The sequence below is a fragment of the Protomyces lactucae-debilis genome (genome assembly GCF_002105105.1).
Source record: "Protomyces lactucae-debilis strain 12-1054 chromosome Unknown BCR37scaffold_24, whole genome shotgun sequence".
NCBI classification, from domain to species: Eukaryota; Fungi; Ascomycota; class Taphrinomycetes; order Taphrinales; family Protomycetaceae; genus Protomyces; species Protomyces lactucae-debilis.
The window spans coordinates 180,452-199,773 of NW_024468016.1; the positions used below are offsets into that span (position 1 = coordinate 180,452).

At 50.5% G+C, this 19,322-nt stretch overlaps 8 protein-coding genes across 8 annotated transcripts; 4 read left to right on the forward strand and 4 right to left on the reverse strand.

Moving 5' to 3' along the window:
- Nucleotides 1-2,461: 2,461 nt before the first annotated feature.
- BCR37DRAFT_383767 (uncharacterized protein) lies at nt 2,462-2,993 on the reverse strand. Its single transcript, XM_040870106.1, has 2 exons — nt 2,739-2,993; nt 2,462-2,696 (listed from the first exon to the last, which is right to left on the reverse strand). The coding sequence occupies exons 1-2, from the start codon at nt 2,937-2,939 to the stop codon at nt 2,568-2,570; spliced, it is 330 nt and encodes a 109-aa protein (XP_040722550.1). The 5' UTR covers nt 2,940-2,993; the 3' UTR covers nt 2,462-2,567.
- A 5,184-nt stretch (nt 2,994-8,177) lies between these two features.
- Nucleotides 8,178-9,207, reverse strand: BCR37DRAFT_169454 (uncharacterized protein). The gene has a single exon (XM_040866254.1). The coding sequence runs from the start codon at nt 8,946-8,948 to the stop codon at nt 8,289-8,291; it is 660 nt and encodes a 219-aa protein (XP_040722551.1). The 5' UTR covers nt 8,949-9,207; the 3' UTR covers nt 8,178-8,288.
- A 926-nt stretch (nt 9,208-10,133) lies between these two features.
- BCR37DRAFT_351760 (glycoside hydrolase family 37 protein) lies at nt 10,134-12,104 on the forward strand (the record flags this gene model as incomplete). Its single annotated transcript, XM_040868087.1, has 2 exons — nt 10,134-11,943; nt 11,989-12,104. The coding sequence occupies 2 exons, from the start codon at nt 10,134-10,136 to the stop codon at nt 12,102-12,104; spliced, it is 1,926 nt and encodes a 641-aa protein (XP_040722552.1).
- Nucleotides 12,105-13,161: 1,057 nt separating this feature from the next.
- On the forward strand, nt 13,162-14,361 carry BCR37DRAFT_383779 (uncharacterized protein). Its single transcript, XM_040870107.1, has one exon. The coding sequence runs from the start codon at nt 13,224-13,226 to the stop codon at nt 13,923-13,925; it is 702 nt and encodes a 233-aa protein (XP_040722553.1). The 5' UTR covers nt 13,162-13,223; the 3' UTR covers nt 13,926-14,361.
- BCR37DRAFT_169463 (putative exosome 3) lies at nt 13,956-14,601 on the reverse strand. Its single transcript, XM_040866255.1, has one exon. It carries the CDS (start codon nt 14,575-14,577, stop codon nt 13,987-13,989), a length of 591 nt encoding a protein of 196 aa, XP_040722554.1. The 5' UTR covers nt 14,578-14,601; the 3' UTR covers nt 13,956-13,986.
- A 152-nt stretch (nt 14,602-14,753) lies between these two features.
- On the forward strand, nt 14,754-14,972 carry BCR37DRAFT_341961 (ER protein Pkr1-domain-containing protein; the record flags this gene model as incomplete). The annotated part of the gene is made up of 1 exon (XM_040867413.1): nt 14,754-14,972. A coding segment is annotated over one exon (219 nt), but the record flags the coding sequence as incomplete, so codon positions are not given.
- A 1,083-nt stretch (nt 14,973-16,055) lies between these two features.
- On the forward strand, nt 16,056-16,373 carry BCR37DRAFT_339391 (uncharacterized protein; the record flags this gene model as incomplete). The annotated part of the gene is made up of 1 exon (XM_040867331.1): nt 16,056-16,373. A coding segment is annotated over one exon (318 nt), but the record flags the coding sequence as incomplete, so codon positions are not given.
- Nucleotides 16,374-17,168: 795 nt separating this feature from the next.
- BCR37DRAFT_351637 (uncharacterized protein) lies at nt 17,169-18,629 on the reverse strand (the record flags this gene model as incomplete). The annotated part of the gene is made up of 3 exons (XM_040868083.1): nt 17,169-18,111; nt 18,149-18,338; nt 18,377-18,629. The coding sequence occupies 3 exons, from the start codon at nt 18,627-18,629 to the stop codon at nt 17,169-17,171; spliced, it is 1,386 nt and encodes a 461-aa protein (XP_040722557.1).
- Nucleotides 18,630-19,322: the final 693 nt, after the last annotated feature.

Sequence of the window (19,322 nt, forward strand, 5' to 3'; positions counted from 1 at the left end):
GACGACTTTGCCATATGTCCATCAAGGACATGAAACGACTTTCGAAGTTTATCGACGGATTTCCCGACGATCTGGTCTACCCGGAATACTTCGATTGCTCTGGCTGTGCAGCTGGAAAGAGCAAGCGCTCGAGCTTCCCTCTGTGGCAAATTCTGCCACTCAGCGGCTTGACATAGTCCACATTGATGTTGCTGGACCAATGCGCACCAATTCTATCAATGATGCACGATATTTTCTCATCATTGTTGACGGGTTTTCCAAGTACGTTTGGGCGTACATGCTGAAAGATGTCACTGCAGACACCGTCTGTAACATCTACAAAGCTTGGGAAACTGTTGCCACCAATCACGTTGGCGACAAAGTCAAAATTGTTCGCTCTGATGGAGGTAACGAGTTCAAGGGGAGCTTTCGCCAGCACCTCATTACGCAAGGCACCACTCACCAAACAACTGTTCCGCATACGCCTGAGCAGAATGGTGTTGCAGAGCGCCACATTCGCACTGTTGTCGAAAAGGCTCGCTCATCGCTTCTTGATGAGACGGTTGGTCCTCTCCCGCGCAATTTATGGGCTGAGTTGACCTCCACAGCCGTCTACGCCATCAATCGTTCGCCTCATACTGGTCTCGACAAGACGCCATACGAACTGTGGTATGGCAAACGACCAGATTGCTCGCATATGAGGACTCCTGGTACCATTTGCTGGTCACACAACCCGCGAATCAAGGACAAGTGGGATGCGCGCGCCAACAAAGCTATGTTTTTGGGCTACAGTGATACTTCCAAAGCTTGGCGAGTCTTAGATCTTGCCACTGGGAAAGTTGTTCTCAACCACTCGGTCATTTTTGATCATGCTGTGGCAAAAGAACTGTCTGTCAACAAGGATGTCGATCCCCGTCAGCTCACAGACGCTCAGCTCGAAGCTATAGCTAGCGGCAATGCTGCAAGTGTCGAATTTACTGACGAGCAGCTCGAAGCTATCGCTAGTAGCGGTCTTGACGTTACTACTAATGATGACGAGCTTGATGAATATGCTTTTATGCTTACTGCTCAAGATGTTCTCCCAGCTCCTGTAACTGTCAAACAAGCTTTATCCCGCTCTGACGCACCTGAATGGCGTGCCTCTATGGAACGCGAGCTCGTCTCTCTTGAAGGCAAAGGAGCTTTTGAGTACGTCGACGACATTCTGATGGTTTTCTCGGACATCGCGCACAAAGAGCATCTTCTTAAGGCTCTTACCAAACGCTACGAGCTGTCCGATCTCGGCCCTGCCAATTCCATTCTCGGCATGCGCGTCTCACACAACAACGGCGTATACACTCTCGATCAATTCACCTATATTAAATCGATCGCCATCGACCACCGCTTAGCCAACTGCCATCCAAGGCACCTGCCAGCCAGTGTCGGCACCATTCTCACCACTGACGGCACTACCCACCAGCCGACTGACGACCAGCCGGCCAACAAAACTGCTTACCAATCCATTGTTGGGGAGCTTCAGTGGATAGCCATCTCGACCAGACCCGATGTTGCCTATATTGTCGGTGTTCTAGGTCGTTTCTCTGCCAAGCCGACTACTTCTCACATGAAGTTGGCTCGTGGCGTCCTCGCGTACCTGTTCACGACTCGCAATTTGCGACTGCGATACGACGGAAACGACGAGTTTGCTGGGTACTCTGACTCTGACTACTCAGGGTGCCTGGATACAAGGAAGAGCACATCTGGCTATGTGTTCATGCTTGGGGGAGCTGCAATCACCTGGCAGTCAAAGCGCCAAAACATTGTTGCCACATCGACCATGGAAGCCGAATATATTGGCCTCTCCAACGCGTCAAAAGAGGCTCTCTGGCTGCGCGAGCTCATGCTCGGCATCAAGATCAGCAATGTGCTCAACTCCGACGGTTCCATCAATTTATTTGGGGACAATCAGGCTGCGCTGAAGTTGGCACACAATCCTGTGTTTCACGCCAAGAGTAAGCACATCGAAGTGAAGTACCATCACACTCGATCCCTGATTGAGCAAGGCAAGATCAAGCTACACTACGTCGGCACAAAACTGCAAAAAGCCGATCTCCTTACCAAGCTCCTTCCACGTCCTGCATTGGAGACGCAACGACTGCTTCTCGGCCTCGTCTAAGCACTTCGCTTTATCGAGATAGAGGGAGTGTTAGGAATTCAAGTGCATCCCCTGATCACTTGCTTCCGCTGTTATCTCTCTGCCACGTCAGCGCTCATGCACGTGACCTTTAGTTTAGTCTTAGCTGGCAAGAGTGCTATACTCTTGTCCCCTATCCGAATCAAGTCTTATCTGCAGCTGCCCTGCGTGCCTGTGTCTATCACCTACGACTACAGCCTCGCATATCCGCCAATCTCGATTACTTTCTATGCCTTAATCAATCAATTATCACAGCTCATCGTGTGACCGGTCATGTGGGATCAGGCATACTTGAAAATTGGACTAATCGATATTACGCGCAGCGTAAGAAATATGGAAAGGCAAAGCTTGTTTCTCTTCCAAAGATGCGTGAAACTTTGTCGACGTCGTGTGACGTATGTTAATGATGCTTTTATTAGTGGCAAAGTTGGCCATCTAGGCTCATGTGGCAAAAAATGTTAGCTGTGTAGTCGCCAGAAACTTGGGTGTAGTATGTCAGGATATAACCTGAGTGACCCCTCTTTTCTCCATCCGTAACACGATGCTCAAGTTAGCTTGTAAAGCTCAATTTGAATGACTGTTTCACCTTGCCGACATGCCGGCTGGGGCAACCCCAAGCGCGTGCTACTGGGGCAGCTTCGAGGTCCGAGACAAGCTCCTTGTACTGAATTGTCCTACCGCCGGTGCATGCCACAGAATTGGGTACTTTGTTAGGAGTGGCTCCATTCACTACAACAAGCATAGAAACCAGTTGGAGAATTGACAGCTGCAGAAAGTGCGGTAGCATTGTGAGGACTGAGTCTCGTAGCTGACGGACACAAGCCAAGAGACGACGCTTTAAATGCGATTTGGATGGTTCAGGGGTATCTTGTCTTGGCAATGGGAAATTTCAATGTTTGCGACAACTTCGGAGTTCAATCACGGACCCCTTGCATTCAGACTCCGGGACTGCGAAATCGCGAGCAATTTCAGCCACTAGAAGTGCACGCGGTGAACAAATATGCTATGTATGGCATTATTTTCATGCGAGATTGCGGAACAAATGTGATACTGACATACCAAATATAATCGAGATTGGCGGATATGCGAGGCTGTAGTCGTAGGTGATAGACACAGGCACGCAGGGCAGCTGCAGATAAGACTTGATTCGGATAGGGGACAAGAGTATAGCACTCTTGCCAGCTAAGACTAAACTAAAGGTCACGTGCATGAGCGCTGACGTGGCAGAGAGATAACAGCGGAAGCAAGTGATCAGGGGATGCACTTGAATTCCTAACACTCCCTCTATCTCGATAAAGCGAAGTGCTTAGACGAGGCCGAGAAGCAGTCGTTGCGTCTCCAATGCAGGACGTGGAAGGAGCTTGGTAAGGAGATCGGCTTTTTGCAGTTTTGTGCCGACGTAGTGTAGCTTGATCTTGCCTTGCTCAATCAGGGATCGAGTGTGATGGTACTTCACTTCGATGTGCTTACTCTTGGCGTGAAACACAGGATTGTGTGCCAACTTCAGCGCAGCCTGATTGTCCCCAAATAAATTGATGGAACCGTCGGAGTTGAGCACATTGCTGATCTTGATGCCGAGCATGAGCTCGCGCAGCCAGAGAGCCTCTTTTGACGCGTTGGAGAGGCCAATATATTCGGCTTCCATGGTCGATGTGGCAACAATGTTTTGGCGCTTTGACTGCCAGGTGATTGCAGCTCCCCCAAGCATGAACACATAGCCAGATGTGCTCTTCCTTGTATCCAGGCACCCTGAGTAGTCAGAGTCAGAGTACCCAGCAAACTCGTCGTTTCCGTCGTATCGCAGTCGCAAATTGCGAGTCGTGAACAGGTACGCGAGGACGCCACGAGCCAACTTCATGTGAGAAGTAGTCGGCTTGGCAGAGAAACGACCTAGAACACCGACAATATAGGCAACATCGGGTCTGGTCGAGATGGCTATCCACTGAAGCTCCCCAACAATGGATTGGTAAGCAGTTTTGTTGGCCGGCTGGTCGTCAGTCGGCTGGTGGGTAGTGCCGTCAGTGGTGAGAATGGTGCCGACACTGGCTGGCAGGTGCCTTGGATGGCAGTTGGCTAAGCGGTGGTCGGTGGCGATCGATTCAATATAGGTGGATTGATCGAGAGTGTATACGCCGTTGTTGTGTGAGACGCGCATGCCGAGAATGGAATTGGCAGGGCCGAGATCGGACAGCTCGTAGCGTTTGGTAAGAGCCTTGAGAAGATGCTCTTTGTGCGCGATGTCCGAGAAAGCCATCAGAATGTCGTCGACGTAGACGCAGAGCAAGGACGCGTTTGTCTGATGCTGATAGATGCCAAAGTCGTGCATCGAGCGTTCATAGCCAGCAGCAGTGAGGGTGACGTGCAAATCATCGTTCCAGGCTTTGCCAGCTTGTTTTAGACCGTAGAGAGCCTTCTTGAGCCTAACGAACGGGAAGTTCTCGTTGGAGAAACCTGGAGGAGCGATCATGAAAATCTCCTCAAACAGGTTTGCATTGAGGTAAGCGGTGGCAATGTCCATCTGGTGAAGATGAAGCTTGTAAATTGAAGCGAGTGCGATAAGCATGCGCACAGACTCCAGTCGAGTGACTGGAGCATACGTCTCGTTGTAGTCTACGCCAGCTTTCTGAGAGTAGCCCTTAGCGACAAGACGCGACTTGCGCTTGTCGAAAGTGCCATCAGCGAGGATCTTGTTCTTGAAGATCCAGCGTGCCCCAATGGCCTTTCGGCCTGGAGGTAGCTTAGCGACGTACTCAAAAACTCCTTTGCCTTCAAGAGAGGCGAGCTCGCGTTCCATAGAGGCACGCCATTCAGGTGCGTCAGAGCGGGATAAAGCTTGTTTGACAGTTACAGGAGCTGGGAGAACATCTTGAGCAGTAAGCATAAAAGCATATTCATCAAGCTCGTCATCATTAGTAGTAACGTCAAGACCGCTACTAGCGATAGCTTCGAGCTGCTCGTCAGTAAATTCGACACTTGCAGCATTGCCGCTAGCTATAGCTTCGAGCTGAGCGTCTGTGAGCTGACGAGGATCGACATCCTTGTTGACAGACAGTTCTTTTGCCACAGCATGATCAAAAATGACCGAGTGGTTGAGAACAACTTTCCCAGTGGCAAGATCTAAGACTCGCCAAGCTTTGGAAGTATCACTGTAGCCCAAAAACATAGCTTTGTTGGCGCGCGCATCCCACCTGTCCTTGATTCGCGGGTTGTGTGACCAGCAAATGGTACCAGGAGTCCTCATATGCGAGCAATCTGGTCGTTTGCCATACCACAGTTCGTATGGCGTCTTGTCGAGACCAGTATGAGGCGAACGATTGATGGCGTAGACGGCTGTGGAGGTCAACTCAGCCCATAAATTGCGCGGGAGAGGACCAACCGTCTCATCAAGAAGCGATGAGCGAGCCTTTTCGACAACAGTGCGAATGTGGCGCTCTGCAACACCATTCTGCTCAGGCGTATGCGGAACAGTTGTTTGGTGAGTGGTGCCTTGCGTAATGAGGTGCTGGCGAAAGCTCCCCTTGAACTCGTTACCTCCATCAGAGCGAACAATTTTGACTTTGTCGCCAACGTGATTGGTGGCAACAGTTTCCCAAGCTTTGTAGATGTTACAGACGGTGTCTGCAGTGACATCTTTCAGCATGTACGCCCAAACGTACTTGGAAAACCCGTCAACAATGATGAGAAAATATCGTGCATCATTGATAGAATTGGTGCGCATTGGTCCAGCAACATCAATGTGGACTATGTCAAGCCGCTGAGTGGCAGAATTTGCCACAGAGGGAAAGCTCGAGCGCTTGCTCTTTCCAGCTGCACAGCCAGAGCAATCGAAGTATTCCGGGTAGACCAGATCGTCGGGAAATCCGTCGACAAACTTCGAAAGTCGTTTCATGTCCTTGATGGACATATGGCAAAGTCGTCGGTGCCACTCAAGGGCATCCGTCGGTGCCTTTTCCTTTGTGAAAAGGGCAAACTCACTTGCCTGAGGCTGGACTTTAGCAATTGTGCCGTCTAGGACAAAGCCTTTACCGACACGCCTGCCAGTAGCGACGACAACACTGTCTTTGAGGAGGGCTGGTCCATGTTTGGCCGAGAACAGTACGTCAAAACCGTCCTCATTGAGTGCGCTCACTGATAAAAGATGTTCAGTGAGATTTGGCACATGCCAAACTTTGGACAAGGGCACCAAGCTGGTTTGATCTGGCACGGCAAATGCAGCATGCCCAAAACCAGCGGAGATCATCTCTTCGCCATTGGCGGATGTGATGCTAATGGAAGCATCATGAGAGAGATCAGAGATCAACTCTTGCGACGGTGTCATATGCGACGTGGCACCGGAGTCGATCACCCAGCTACGTTCAGCTAGGGTTGTTTCGCGAGCAAAGTATGCCGTGTTGGGATTTGGCTTGCCCTCAGACTGTGATTTTGATTCAGTTGGAGGGCTACTTTGCTTCGTCTCAGATGAAGGCTTGTGAAGAGAATGCCTTTTCCTCGGCTTCTTTGAAGACTTCTGCTTCAATTGAGACTTATGCTCTTGAGCGAGCATCCCTTTTTCCGTTGATGATTGGTAAAGGGTTTGGGAAGCGTCAGCGGCTGAGTCTGCCAGAGACTTGTGCTTGCCGTGCGTCTTGAGATAGTCATCCGACTGTATCTTGAAGCGCACTTGCTGCACAAAACTGCGGATAGAGTGTGGTCCATCCGAGGAGAGTGTGTGCAGCGTGAGGTCCTGCAAATCGCCTGGGAGTTTGGCGTAGATCATGGCAATTTCCATGTCTTCGTCAAACGTCTTGCCGGTGGGATCAAGGCTGCGCAACTGGGCAATGGTGGCTTGAACGTCCACCATCAGGGTCTCAATAGCTGAAGATGTGGTATTGCCAGGAGGCAAAGAGAGCTTATTGAGCTTCGTGACCAATTGCAACTTTCGCAAAGTGTCAGGCTGCTTGTGTCGAGACAAGACAGTCTTGAAAGCAACGCAGGCGACTGCGATGTCTTTGATTGCTTCCAGGTCAGACCTGTCGAGACCTCCTTTCAGCAAGAAAAGCGCCTTGCTGTTCTTGTCCCAAGTTGGTTCAAGATGCGACCATTCTTCAAAGGTCGCAGGTGCAAGATACCCCTCAGAGTTGATGTAGCACGGACCAGTGTAAGGCTTTGTGCTTTCATCCTCGCTTGATTCCTCCTCCATCGATTTGGACTTGGAGCGAGTCGAGGGGGCGCTATAGGCTTTTGGGGCCTTAAGCTTGTCATCTTTCATGAGGGCTTCGAGAGCGGCGATACGGGCCTCAGCGTCTTCGTCGGCCTTCTGCATGGCGTCTGCGCAGCGTATTGCTGCTTTGACGCGGCGTGCGTGTATCTCCTGAAAGATGTAAGTCTCAACGCCAGCCTGCTGAGCGACAAGCAGCAGCTCATCCTTCCAAGCACTTAGGCCATTGCTGATCCTCTTGGTGTTCCTTAACACCGCGTTGCTAGACGGGCCGGAACGTTGACCCGGATGCACTTGAATTCCTAACAGAAAGATCGTTCCTCACAACTACCAAGGGATGACCAATAGGGCAGTTCAAAGTTTCGGATTTGTTCGACGCGGTGAACATAAAACAAATGCGAATAGAGTTGATCGCTGTGAAAATGCCGAATTTTCATTTGTCTACTGAATCAACCTCTTGGTATCATATTATATGCATGCCATAAGCTTGTCTGTTTCACGACCGAGCGATTCCAAACAAAGACAAGAAGAGCTATGCAGAACTGGTCATGAAGCACATTTCGATGAAAACTCAACAAATGTCACCTGAGTTGGCCATGAACTTGTACGCTTCGGTTGCAACGGCATCATCCAACAGAAGACGTAGTCAACGACAGGATTAAGACACCAATGCTCAACTTGACAGCTTCCATGTCCTGAGTTATACCACAGATTCATAATGCTGTTGTGATACCGCTCGACTTCTTGAGAGGTCTTCGAAGTAGAGATACAGTGGTCTTTGCAACAATCCACAAGGACAAGGTTAGCTGATCATGAGCAGACTTTTTTGGGCGTGTCAAATGCATTCGACGACACAGTTTGGCCTTTGCAATTTACAGCACATGAGCACATCGAGCGGGGAACAATCCATTCATGACTAGGAAGACCTCAGATATATAGCTAGTTAGTCCAAAGACAAGTTGTCACATAGCAATTCCATTGAACGAATTCCAGGTCACGCGTGTAATCCCACCTGCACGTGAGGGTAGAATGACTGCCAGCTGGAGCAGGCGGAGTGTACGCTTTGCGCGCCACTTCTCCCATAGCAAGCGCTGCATTCCGCAGTGTGTTCTCATGCCCCTTCAGCGAAAGCGTTGGCACTAAGGTACCATCATAAAGTGTCTCGACATAGCCACAAAAGAGGGCAAATTTGTGCAGTATCTCCCCATGAGGTCCTTTCTTGACATTGAAGACATTCCACGTATCTGGATGACCAGCCTTGATGAGTCTCTCGGCCTCATGATCTACAGCAATCACGAAACAGTGCCCGCCGGTGCCGTCATTTGTTGTCGTCACATTACACGGTTGTAATTGAAATGATCCACCACCCTTGCCGTCACCCTCCCAGTGCAATACGCGGCACGCTGCCAATGACACTTTCGCAGGTGGTATAGAATGAACGTTCAGTGGCCGCCCGTTGTTGTTGTAGCCTGCCTGTGGAATCGATTGGAAAGGGTAAGGATACGGCTTGGACGAGCAAGTGTGATCAGCTGCACACCGCGAGCCAGAAAAGGTAGAAAAGCCGAACAAGAGTAGGAAGTATGGTTTGCTGACGCGCATCGCCTGCTCTCTTTGAGAATGTCGAATTAGATCAGAGGCAGAGATGAGAAATTGGCTGCGATCTCCTTTAGTATCCGAGCATTGATAGAGTCAGGAGGCACAAGTAAGGGGCAAATAATTGTCTCGTATTCGACCATGTGCTCGGAGATGAGCTAACCGAGAGGTCGGTGAGTAGTGCCTAGTAGCCCGAATGCGGTATAGATTCTAGACTTTTGATAAGGTAGGAGCGCATGCCTCTTCCAAGTCCCCACCGTCGGAAGGAGGAAAGTGCTCTGCAAGACCTTGGGGAAGGCAAACTTGGCAAGGTTACGGCAAATACCTTGAGAAGGCTCTGGCAAATACCTTGACAAAGCTTCATAGTCACACCGTCGGCAAAGTACTGCCAGCGCACCATCACAAACCTTTCAACACGATGGTGTAGTCGTGAGTGCATGTGAATGACTTGCGGTTGGGATGTATGCCTGAGCTTATAAGCGGCCAAGACCTTGTAGCATACCAAATGGCATTTTCCTTGGCGGTAAAGGAGCTGGCATTCTCTCAGGTGGCTAGCGATGTGCCTCTCTGACTATATCACGCTTTTTGGCGACGCAGAGACGAGCAATTCCATTGCGTCCCACTTGATGCTCCAAAGATACTTACCACGCGGAAGCAAGCGAGAGAGCAATGCCATGCTGCTGTGACTGAAGTGCCAGTCCTGTCGTGTGCTTCGTGTTATGGCAGCTACAGCACCAGCGCGGCCTTGAGCTCTGAATCTGAGTTTGATTGCAGCAAGCCTGACAGCCATTAGATTCGAGTTTGCCTTTGGCAGCAGCGATGGTGTCCGTATGGACCAGTCTATTTACCGTCATGTAGATGGAGTATACTCAAGTAGGCTGTTCAACTTAGCCGAATCAATCCCGCGTCTGGGTCTGAGTCACTTGACAGACAAATTGACAGACGGCAGAATACGTCATGTACGTCATGCTTAAAAAGTTCGAGAGACACCAGCAGATGAGCGCTCGTAGTCGCACAAGTCTCAGATGAGGCTCGGAACGCCCGACCCCCAGACAAACTTGCATCGCTTACCAGAAGCAGCCCTAGTGCTGCGGGCTGAGGGCTTGCTCTAAAAGGATGTCGAGCCCACCACACTCTCTTCTCTCCGTCTTTATTCTACTGCTTGCATCACCCTTTATCTGTTGCTACACGATGCTGCTCCGCTCCTTTGCAGCCATTTCAGTCGCTACCGTCGCAGGTACATACTTCGGAACATCGAATTCAACAAACGGATCAACCATCATTGCACCATGTAATAGCCCCATCTTTTGCCAGGGCGAACTTCTCAAGGCCGTCGAACTTGCTAGGCCCTTTGCAGACTCCAAGACATTTGTGGATCTGCCAACTATCAAACCGGTGGACGAAGTCTTGGCGGCTTTCGCCAATTTGACAAAGCCGCTGAGCAACAATACCGAGCTGCAGACGTTCTTGAGTGAGAACTTCGGTCAAGCCGGCACTGAGCTCGTGATGTCCAACCGCTCCATCACAGCCAATGCAACGTTCTTGTCAACGGTCAATTCGAGCATTGTGGCAGATTTTGTCTCGCAGGTCATTGACATCTGGCCAAGCTTGACGCGCGAGTATGCACCCAAGCAACTTTGCGATGGCTGCGTCACATCTTTCTTGCCTGTCAATCGAACCTTTGTTGTTGCAGGCGTCGGGCGCTTCCTCGAGCCATACTATTGGGACTCTTTCTGGATTGTCGAGGGTCTTCTCCGATCGGGCGGCACATACAAGGACATTTCCAAGGACATCATCCTCAATTTTCTCGATTTCATTGAGCAATACGGCTTTGTGCCCAATGGTGCACGCGCTTACTATCTCAATCGAAGCCAGCCGCCCGTCTTGACCCAGATGGTGCGTGTCTACATTGAACAGACCAACGATACGTCGCTCCTGGATCGTGCTCTGCCTCTGCTTGTCCGAGAACAAGCCTTTTGGCAGCAAAATAACACTATCCTCGTCAACACCACACGAGGCATGTATAACCTCTCTCGCTACTCTGTCCTCAACAACCAGCCACGTCCAGAATCATACCGTGAAGACTACGAGACTGCCAACAATTTGACTTACTTCAGCAGTAATGGCTCGCAATACCCCGTTTCTGTCAACCTGACTGAATCTCAAAAGGCAACGTTGTATGCCGATTTGGCAGCAGGCGCAGAATCTGGCTGGGACTACTCTTCTCGCTGGATTGCAAACCCAGCTGCTGCTGCAAACGGCAATGCAGTCCCATTGCGTACTCTGAACACGCAAAACATCATCCCCGTTGATCTCAACTCGATCCTGTACTTTAACGAGATTGTCATTTCAGACTTTTACAGGACAACCGGCAACATGAGTGCGTCACGCGCATGGGAAGCACGCGCATACAAACGCCAGCAGGGCATGTACAACTTGATGTACAATGCTTCACTCGGCGCTTACTTTGATTACAATTTGACGAGCAAGGCTCAAAACACCATAACCATCACAGGACCATTCAATGCAACGAAGCAAGTGGCCTTCTCCGCTGCACAGTTTTACCCATTGTGGGCAGGTGCGATTCCAGATGAACTCAAGTACAACAACACGGCCTTGAATCGCCTTTACGCCCCTGTACGGAACCAGCTCGCCATGTTCCCCGGCGGTATCGCAACGACTGATGTGGCTTCGGGTCAACAATGGGATTCACCCAATGTCTGGCCACCTCTTCAATACATCATCATGCAAGGCGCCCTTGCATCCACTCCATCAGGCGAAAATGATACAGACTACGAGGAACTTCAACAAACTGCATTGACTGTAGCTCAGCGATACGTCGACTCGACTTATTGCACGTGGCGGTCTACGGGCGGCAGTCATCCAAACTTGAGCCCTCCCATCGTACAGCTCAACGGAAGTGATCCCGCCAATAACGGAACGATGTTTGAGAAGTACAGCAACGCTGCTATTGACGCTGTCGGAGGCGGTGGCGAATACGGTATGCATTGCTATGAGATGATCTGCTCTTGCTAACAAGAAACAGAAGTTGTGAAAGGCTTTGGTTGGAGTAATGGCGTATTGCTGTGGACAGCTGATACTTTCGGGCAGAAGCTGAAGATGCCTGAATGTGGCAATATTACGGCTGCTAATATTATTTGATCGATTGATTAGATGGCATACATGGTTTAGTCTAAATTCGCCAATAACTGGGTGTCTGATGCAGACTCATGAGAGACGGGATGATCAAGTCATGACGTGAGCGTAGTTTGTAGTGCCTGAGATATCCCACAGGCGAACGACGGCTATGAGCTATGTAATGCTGTTGGTGTGGTGTTGCAATTTGGCGAATGTCATCTGAAAATGAATCGACGATCTGGACGCAATCGCAGACCTTTTACCGTCTCAGCCTACGTCACTGCAGGGGTGTCATCAAGCACAACAGCTAGACTAGGTCAATCAAACTTCACTTTTAAGCATTAAGCCGTGCGCTGTCGTTAGCGTAAAACTTGTGTTGTCTGCACACATGTGCATGCGACTGAACAATTTTTTCAAGGTATGTGGCAGGTTCTATGAAGCCATTTTGCTAGAGCGATGGCTCATTCGACAAGGCTGTTGTGGAACTTCTTAGCTACCGAGTCATCATCAAGCCTTACGTCGTGGAAGACGGCGACTGCGGCTCTGCTTGCATTGATACAGCCTTGAATGCCGCGGACTTGGTTGTCCGGCGGCAGCAAGCAATCCGGTATGCAAAGAACTCTTTCCTTGAGCTCCATACGGCCTTAGAAGGCGACTGGCCGTGGCGACGCAGTCTGATGTGACATGCGTCCTCATGCCTAAGCAGGAGGCGCCGAGCTGTCAGCTCAGTCCGCATAGCGTCTCCCTCCCGATCTTGACTGAGCCAGCGCTCGAGCAGAACTGTTTTATAGCTCTGACCATATACTTGCGAGAAAGTGCCTTTAACTCATCTTCCTTCTAGCCAGGGCTGTAATCAACACGAGATCATCGTCTTCAGCGACGGAAGCCCAAGTAGCATATTTGGTTGCGGCACGAATGATCGCAGCTTGAGCTCATGGTAAGAGATCTAGGACCTGCTTACCAGTTTTATGAGTAGCAACAGCTTTGTAGAAATGACTGAGCATGTCTAGCACCCAATCCTGGCAGTCTAAGCTGCTCTATTTGTCTTGTCGTCCCTGGTCAAAGTCAAATTTCAACCAAAGAACACGCCCAAACTCAATTTACCAGCGCATCAGCTCACACAAGTGACAACACCTCCTTAGCATGGCCGCAGCGACGAATGCATCGTCCGAGGCAAATCTCGATACGTCCCTTCATTTCGTCACTGGCGGACAGAAACGCGCCACTTATCGGCCTGCAGCACTCCGTACAAACTCATCCTCACGACTCGCACAGCATGCGACTCTGGTTGGATCGCCTTCTACGCGCGGACCTGATGATCGACGCAGCGAGGGAAGTCGTAGTGAAGCGTCTTTATCTTCACAGCGAAGAAATCAGCCAGTTGGCAGGGATCGGAGTGGGACGGTGACGAGTATTGCGAGTACGGCGACGTTTGCTGCAGGTCAAGGTATTTCCCGTGATCATTGGCAGCCAGATGCTTCTGCGAGTGCTTGTACTGCGTGTGCCAAGACTTTCACGCTATTTGACAGGAAACACCATTGTCGATGTTGTGGCAAGATCTTTTGCAGTGCGCATTCAAGCTATACAGTCATGTTGTCGCCTGATGCGACATTTGTCAAGCCTGGTGGCGCACCGCAAGATGGACAGATGGGAAGGGCATGTGCACATTGTCGTCGAGAGTTTGAACTCTTCCTCAGCCCACCGACAGTGCGTCGGCCGATTGCGTCGAGTGCTGGAGAAGGTAGCCGGGGGATTGCAATGAATGTCAAGAAGGAAGAGGATGAGGATGGCAGGGGACTCCCGGCGCAGTCTGTACCCACAGATTGGACCTGGTCGACGTTCTGAGGTGGTTGATGCTAATGCTGATGAGCGCTATAGATGGATGTACAGAAGATGAATGCTGCTGCTACGCTTGCAGGAAGGGCTTGGCCACCTTGCGTTCCTCAACGGATCCACGATCAGACCGCATTTCTCGCCAACTGACTGGATACATCATCTCACCAAACTCATCCCAGGCAAAGACAACGCCAAGCTCGTTTTGCGTCGTTGCCAGGTAGTATGCGCCTGCATCGCCGAGCGAGATGACTTGTGCGCGACATATATCGCCTGGTCTGAAACTCGCAGCCACTTGTGTCTTGTCCTTGTCATGTAGATGGATGTCCGCCACCCGAATGATCCCCGTAAAGTCATCTTGTAGGGCAGTTGTTCCAATGACGATGATTTGCGCAGTCGCTTGGAGTCTGCTGATGCGCGTGATGCGACACAGTACAATATCGCCGACCTGCGGCAGGAGTGTCTCTGCCGTGACTGTATTTTCCTGGCCTACACGATGCTTTGCCGGGCGACTGACACTGATGAGGGGTGGTTGCCGGGTCGCATCTGTATGCACTGTGCCGATTAAAGTAGCGGCTATCCGGCCTTTATGTAGCACTGTACCTGGCCCTGCTGTGTATTGTGTCTCTGGGCCCAGGTCATCGCCTACAAAGACGCGCGACATGGGTATCTCTTGAGTAGTTCTCGTCCAAGTGCAAACAATTTCGCGTGAGACTCAAAATACTCAAACTACTGAGTTACTACTCGTCCAACAGCGACTGGAGACTGGAATCTACACAGCTAAAAGGTTGCTTCTCCATCTACTGCTCTGCTAAGCTACTGAAACTCTGCCAAATGTCTCAATTCGTTGTAGAACTATGGGAGTCCATCTTCACTCCAGGCGTCACACCCACACTGCTCAAAGCAACCTACGGCGCCTTCATCATGCTCATCACTACGCTCTCTGTGCTCCTCTTCTTCACTCGAAACATCCATGTCTTGGCGCTCCTCGTACTCAGCTTTGGCCTTGTCTTGAGTCTTGCTTGGTTCCTTCAAGAACTTGAAATTGCCAAAGCTCAAGGCAAGATGATACCAAGCACAGACGTACCAGGGAGTGAGTCTGAAACGAGCACGACGCCGTCTGCTGTCAAAAAGGACGAGTAAACGAGCAATATATGGGACTCCATGACCGTAGCGCAGCGGTACGAAACGGTTGCACATTGATCGCTGCGCGCGGACCCATACAAAGCGCACCACGAGATGTCATGCTCTGCTTAAAGAGATCGACGTGCACATCCCTTCGCTCGAGATCTTTCATTTACACTTACATGCTGCTGCCTCTATATCTAGCGAGTATCGTTCACGCTGCTGCTATTGGAATGGAGAAACGTGGCATCGCCACACGTCAGGTTCCCGCCAGTATTGTCTTGTCGCCTGCGCAAATCACTGAAATGATGCAAGTCTTGCAGCAGGCAGGAGCACCACCCACTGCGAATGCCATGTCTGTCAAAACATCTGCCAACCAACAATTGGAAATATGTAAGCTTCTTTCGACTTGAATGTGCGCTAATCATAGTAACCAATGTCGGAGCAAGTCCAGTTTGGTGGAAGGCACAGTCAACTGTCCCAGGAGATGCCATTGCCGCCATCCTCACTACAAAGACCAAACGTCAAGCAAAAGTCCCACCAGGCCAGCAGAAGAAAACTGCCCAGATTAAGCAGAACCAAGCCGCTGCAGGTCAACAACTCTCTACCGAACAAAATCTCGTTGCAGGCCAATCTCTTGTTGCTGCACCAGCACCAGTCTCTCCACCCTCCGCACAAGTTCTCGCGGCACCTCAACCAGACTTATCCGTCAATACCGTCCAGAATGGTAAAGCTTCTGCTGCTTCGTCAGACGGCAATACCGCCGTCAATGGTGCCAATGCATTTGCCGAATCGAAAGGTCGTGGTGCAGCAGTGAGCAATGATGCCGGATCTGCCTTTATTTCTGGTCAAGGTACCGTTGCTGCATCTGGAACAACACCGGGTGGTCTTGTGGTGGCTGTCATCAACACGGCACCCAACACCGCTGCACCTGTGGTCGGCGCGCCGATCGTCAACTCCAACGCTATCAACACCAATGTCAATGCAGCAGAAACAGGTGCCAGTACCAACAACCGCAACTTCAACGTCCTCGTCGGCGGCAGCAATGGTCTCAACTTCTCACCAAATCAAATACAAGGTGCACAAATCGGTGATACAGTGACGTTTATCTTTGGCGCTAGAAATCATACCGTCACGCAATCGTCATTTCAGAATCCATGCACGTTCAATGGTGTTGGTGCTGATTCTGGGTTTTTCCCAAGCACGAATGACTTGTCTACCGACAACACTGACGGTGCTCCTGTCATTCAATACGACATCACTTCAACGGACCCGCAGTTTTTTTACTGTAAGCAGAGTATGCATTGCATGCAGGGAATGGTGTTTGAGCTGAATGCTGCCAGGAATCAAACGATGAATGCATTTGTCAAGATTGCAGCGAGTCAAGGTGCAGCGGCCATGGCAACAGCTATAGCACTGGCAAACGACACGGCTGGTGCATTCATTGTTGGAACAAGCGAGACGACTGCAACGCTGAATGACCTTGCTTTGCCAACAGAATTGGTGATTCCCAGCACAGTAGCCGAAGCTATTGCAACACCGACTGCAGATGCAATTGTCAACAATGTCGAAGCAGCCAGTCTCATTGCGACTTCAGATTCTTGCTTGGACTCTGATGGTGTTTCTGCCGTTGACAATGCCGGCGGTTGCTTTCAAGTCTGGCCGGCGCTGGAATTGGCGAGATTGTCTGAGAATACAACAGATGCGAGTAGCACGAGCTTTGTTGTTACCGATGGCGCGAATGACGCTTCGGATGCGTTCCAACCACTCAATGTTACTTCCCGCGCAAGCAGTATCGGCAATGATGTATCCGATCGTGCTTCGCTCTTGTCTGGTAGTGCAACGAGTACCTTCTCCGCAGCGACACCGCTCAAATTGGTCGTCACTACCTCAACGACACAGACTATTGCAGCTGCAACAGGACCGGCACTCAGTCTCAAGCAACAAGTCGAAGCATTTGGGCTGCCATTTCCAGGAAATGTCAACAGCGCATCATCGACAACCGTCGTGGCGAAACGAGCGATTGAGAAGCGATCGCCGTTTTTCGCTCACTTCAAGCGTGCGTTCCGCTCACAAAGAGTCTAGTGTAGACTTTGTCTTTCTGATTCATCATGTCCATATGCTCAATGCCTATTCTGAATGCCCCATTTGATCCTGTATACTCTGCATCGTCCCATCCTGATACATTGCAGGTGACTGCATCCCTTGCGATTGATAGTACTGTGCCGCCATTTGATATTGTATATGGTGCTGCTGTTGTTGCATATGTTGCCTCATTTGCATCTCAAAAGGCTGCATGCTTTGGAATTGTGGTGAGTTGAGACCAAACATCATCGGCGAGAGTGGCGATGTTGGGTAAAACGACTGCGTTGCAACAGAACGTGGGTTTGCATACGCATTGGCCACTGGGTATTGGAGTGAAGGGTTATCCATGATGCCAAGGCCCATATTGGCGATGTAGTTGTTTTGCAAGGGCGAGAAGGGTTGTGGTGATGTTGGCATAGATTGTGTCGACGATGAAGACTGTATTGGGTGTTCAACATCCAAACGCTTTGCCTGCCGACCACGCTCACCTTTCGTTTGCCACGAGCACTTGAGTGGTCTGCCCTTGATAACCAGACCTTGAAGCTGTACAATCGCAAGTGCAGCATGCTCGTGCGTATCCAGACGAGCAAAAGCAAAGCCACGCTCAGGATACATCATGAGCTCCAGGACAAGTCCAAATGCAGAAAGCATAGGCGTCAAATCCTGCTTGTTTGTATCTGCTGCGAGATTACCCATGTAGATTGTACTGCAGGCAAGGGAAGTCTGCAAGACGACAATCGCATACTGCTCTGCAACCCCCATTGCTTGTAGATTGGCAGGTGCAATGTTGAAGAGGATATGACTGCCAGGTGCACTCTGCGTTAAGAAGGAATCTGCTGACGTTGCTTGCTTCATGTTTGCCCAATTGATGCGAATGGCTCGTGAACTGATATAGGTGCCAGTCTTATCGTGCATCGCCCGTTCTGCCTCACTACGGTCGCGAAAGGAGACAAATCCATACCCGCGTGAGTGTCGGGTCTTCATGTCCCTGTTATTAGCTTTGCGCATTGGCTGAACAAGCATACCACATGACGCGCGTGTCAGAGACGCTCCTGTAGGCACTGAATGCCTCTGCTAGCTCTGCGTCTCGCACATCTGCCGCCAAATCACCCACAAAGAGGGTGAAGTGTGTTGCTGTCTCTTCCCTAGCATTCGCAATCGTGGTGGACTGATATGCGACGTTGACTCTGAGAACACAACCGCGTATTGTGCGACCTAGCGTCAGTCATGGGCAACCAAGCGTGCAAGCTTACCATTCAGCGTCTCTATTGCGACTTGCGCCGACGCAGGATCATCATACTCAACAAAAGCGTACTTGAGCGTACAATTGAGCGTTGCCTTCTCCACGAGCTTGACAGATTGTATTCCTCCCGCCACCGCAAAGATCTCGCGCAGCGCGTCTTCGTCCATTGTCATGGGTAAGTTGCCAACATAGACTGCGCGACGCGTGTCGGGATCATGACGCGGTAGTTGAGCAGCTGGACCATGCGCAGTATCGGCAGACATATGCGCGAGTGGTGTGCTGTGCGATCTCCTTCGACGCGACTCAAGGTGTGCAGTGGTGTCGATGGCTGCTGGTGGAGACTTGCGCGACTGTCTCTGTCGAGGAGCCACGAGCTTGCTGCCGTCCTCAAGACCCAGCATGCCTCTTCCTTGCTCGACTCTCTCAGCTCTCGTCGCGTCGAGTTTCGTTTGATTTGTTTTTGTTTTTGAAATGATTTCAGATGGAGGAGTCACCAATTGGCAATTGGTCAAAGTTTCAGGAGTATTCGAGTGCAAGGACGTTCAGAGTTCGCAAAGTCTGAACACCAAGTATTTCAGTCAATCGAGTGCATTCTTTGAAGTCTTTCAAGCGTTACCTGCTTCGCACACCTGTCGCTTGTGCAGCGCATCGCCTGCAATTGTAAATCCTCATTAAACCATACACATTGAGATCGAAATCGATCAGTGTTGAGGTATGAGATCAATGATCCAAACTGCGTGTGAAATCAAAGATTAAGACACGGATCTCAATGTATATAGAAACTATCTATGCTGGTGATTCGAAGGAAGGCTGTATTTGTTTCAGCAACAGCTTGCTATAGCGGCAAAAGGCGAACTTACGCGCTCCTCTCGAAGTGTCCCTGGGGCTTACAAACACAGTTGCAATCACTTGTTCCGATTTTCGGTGCGTAGCATGCCATTTGATCGAAATCGCAT

What these genes read in the sequence shown, in the direction of transcription:
- BCR37DRAFT_383767 (XM_040870106.1), bottom strand. Translation starts at nt 2,939, where the DNA reads ATGCTACCGCACTTTCTGCAGCTGTCAATTCTCCAACTGGTTTCTATG. An exon ending in CCAGCCGGCATGTCGGCAAG is followed by an intron (nt 2,697 to 2,738) that starts GTGAAACAGTCA and finishes AGCTAACTTGAG; the next exon opens with CATCGTGTTACGGATGGAGA.
- BCR37DRAFT_169454 (XM_040866254.1), bottom strand. Translation starts at nt 8,948, where the DNA reads ATGCGCGTCAGCAAACCATACTTCCTACTCTTGTTCGGCTTTTCTACC.
- BCR37DRAFT_383779 (XM_040870107.1), top strand. Translation starts at nt 13,224, where the DNA reads ATGGCCGCAGCGACGAATGCATCGTCCGAGGCAAATCTCGATACGTCC.
- BCR37DRAFT_169463 (XM_040866255.1), bottom strand. Translation starts at nt 14,577, where the DNA reads ATGTCGCGCGTCTTTGTAGGCGATGACCTGGGCCCAGAGACACAATAC.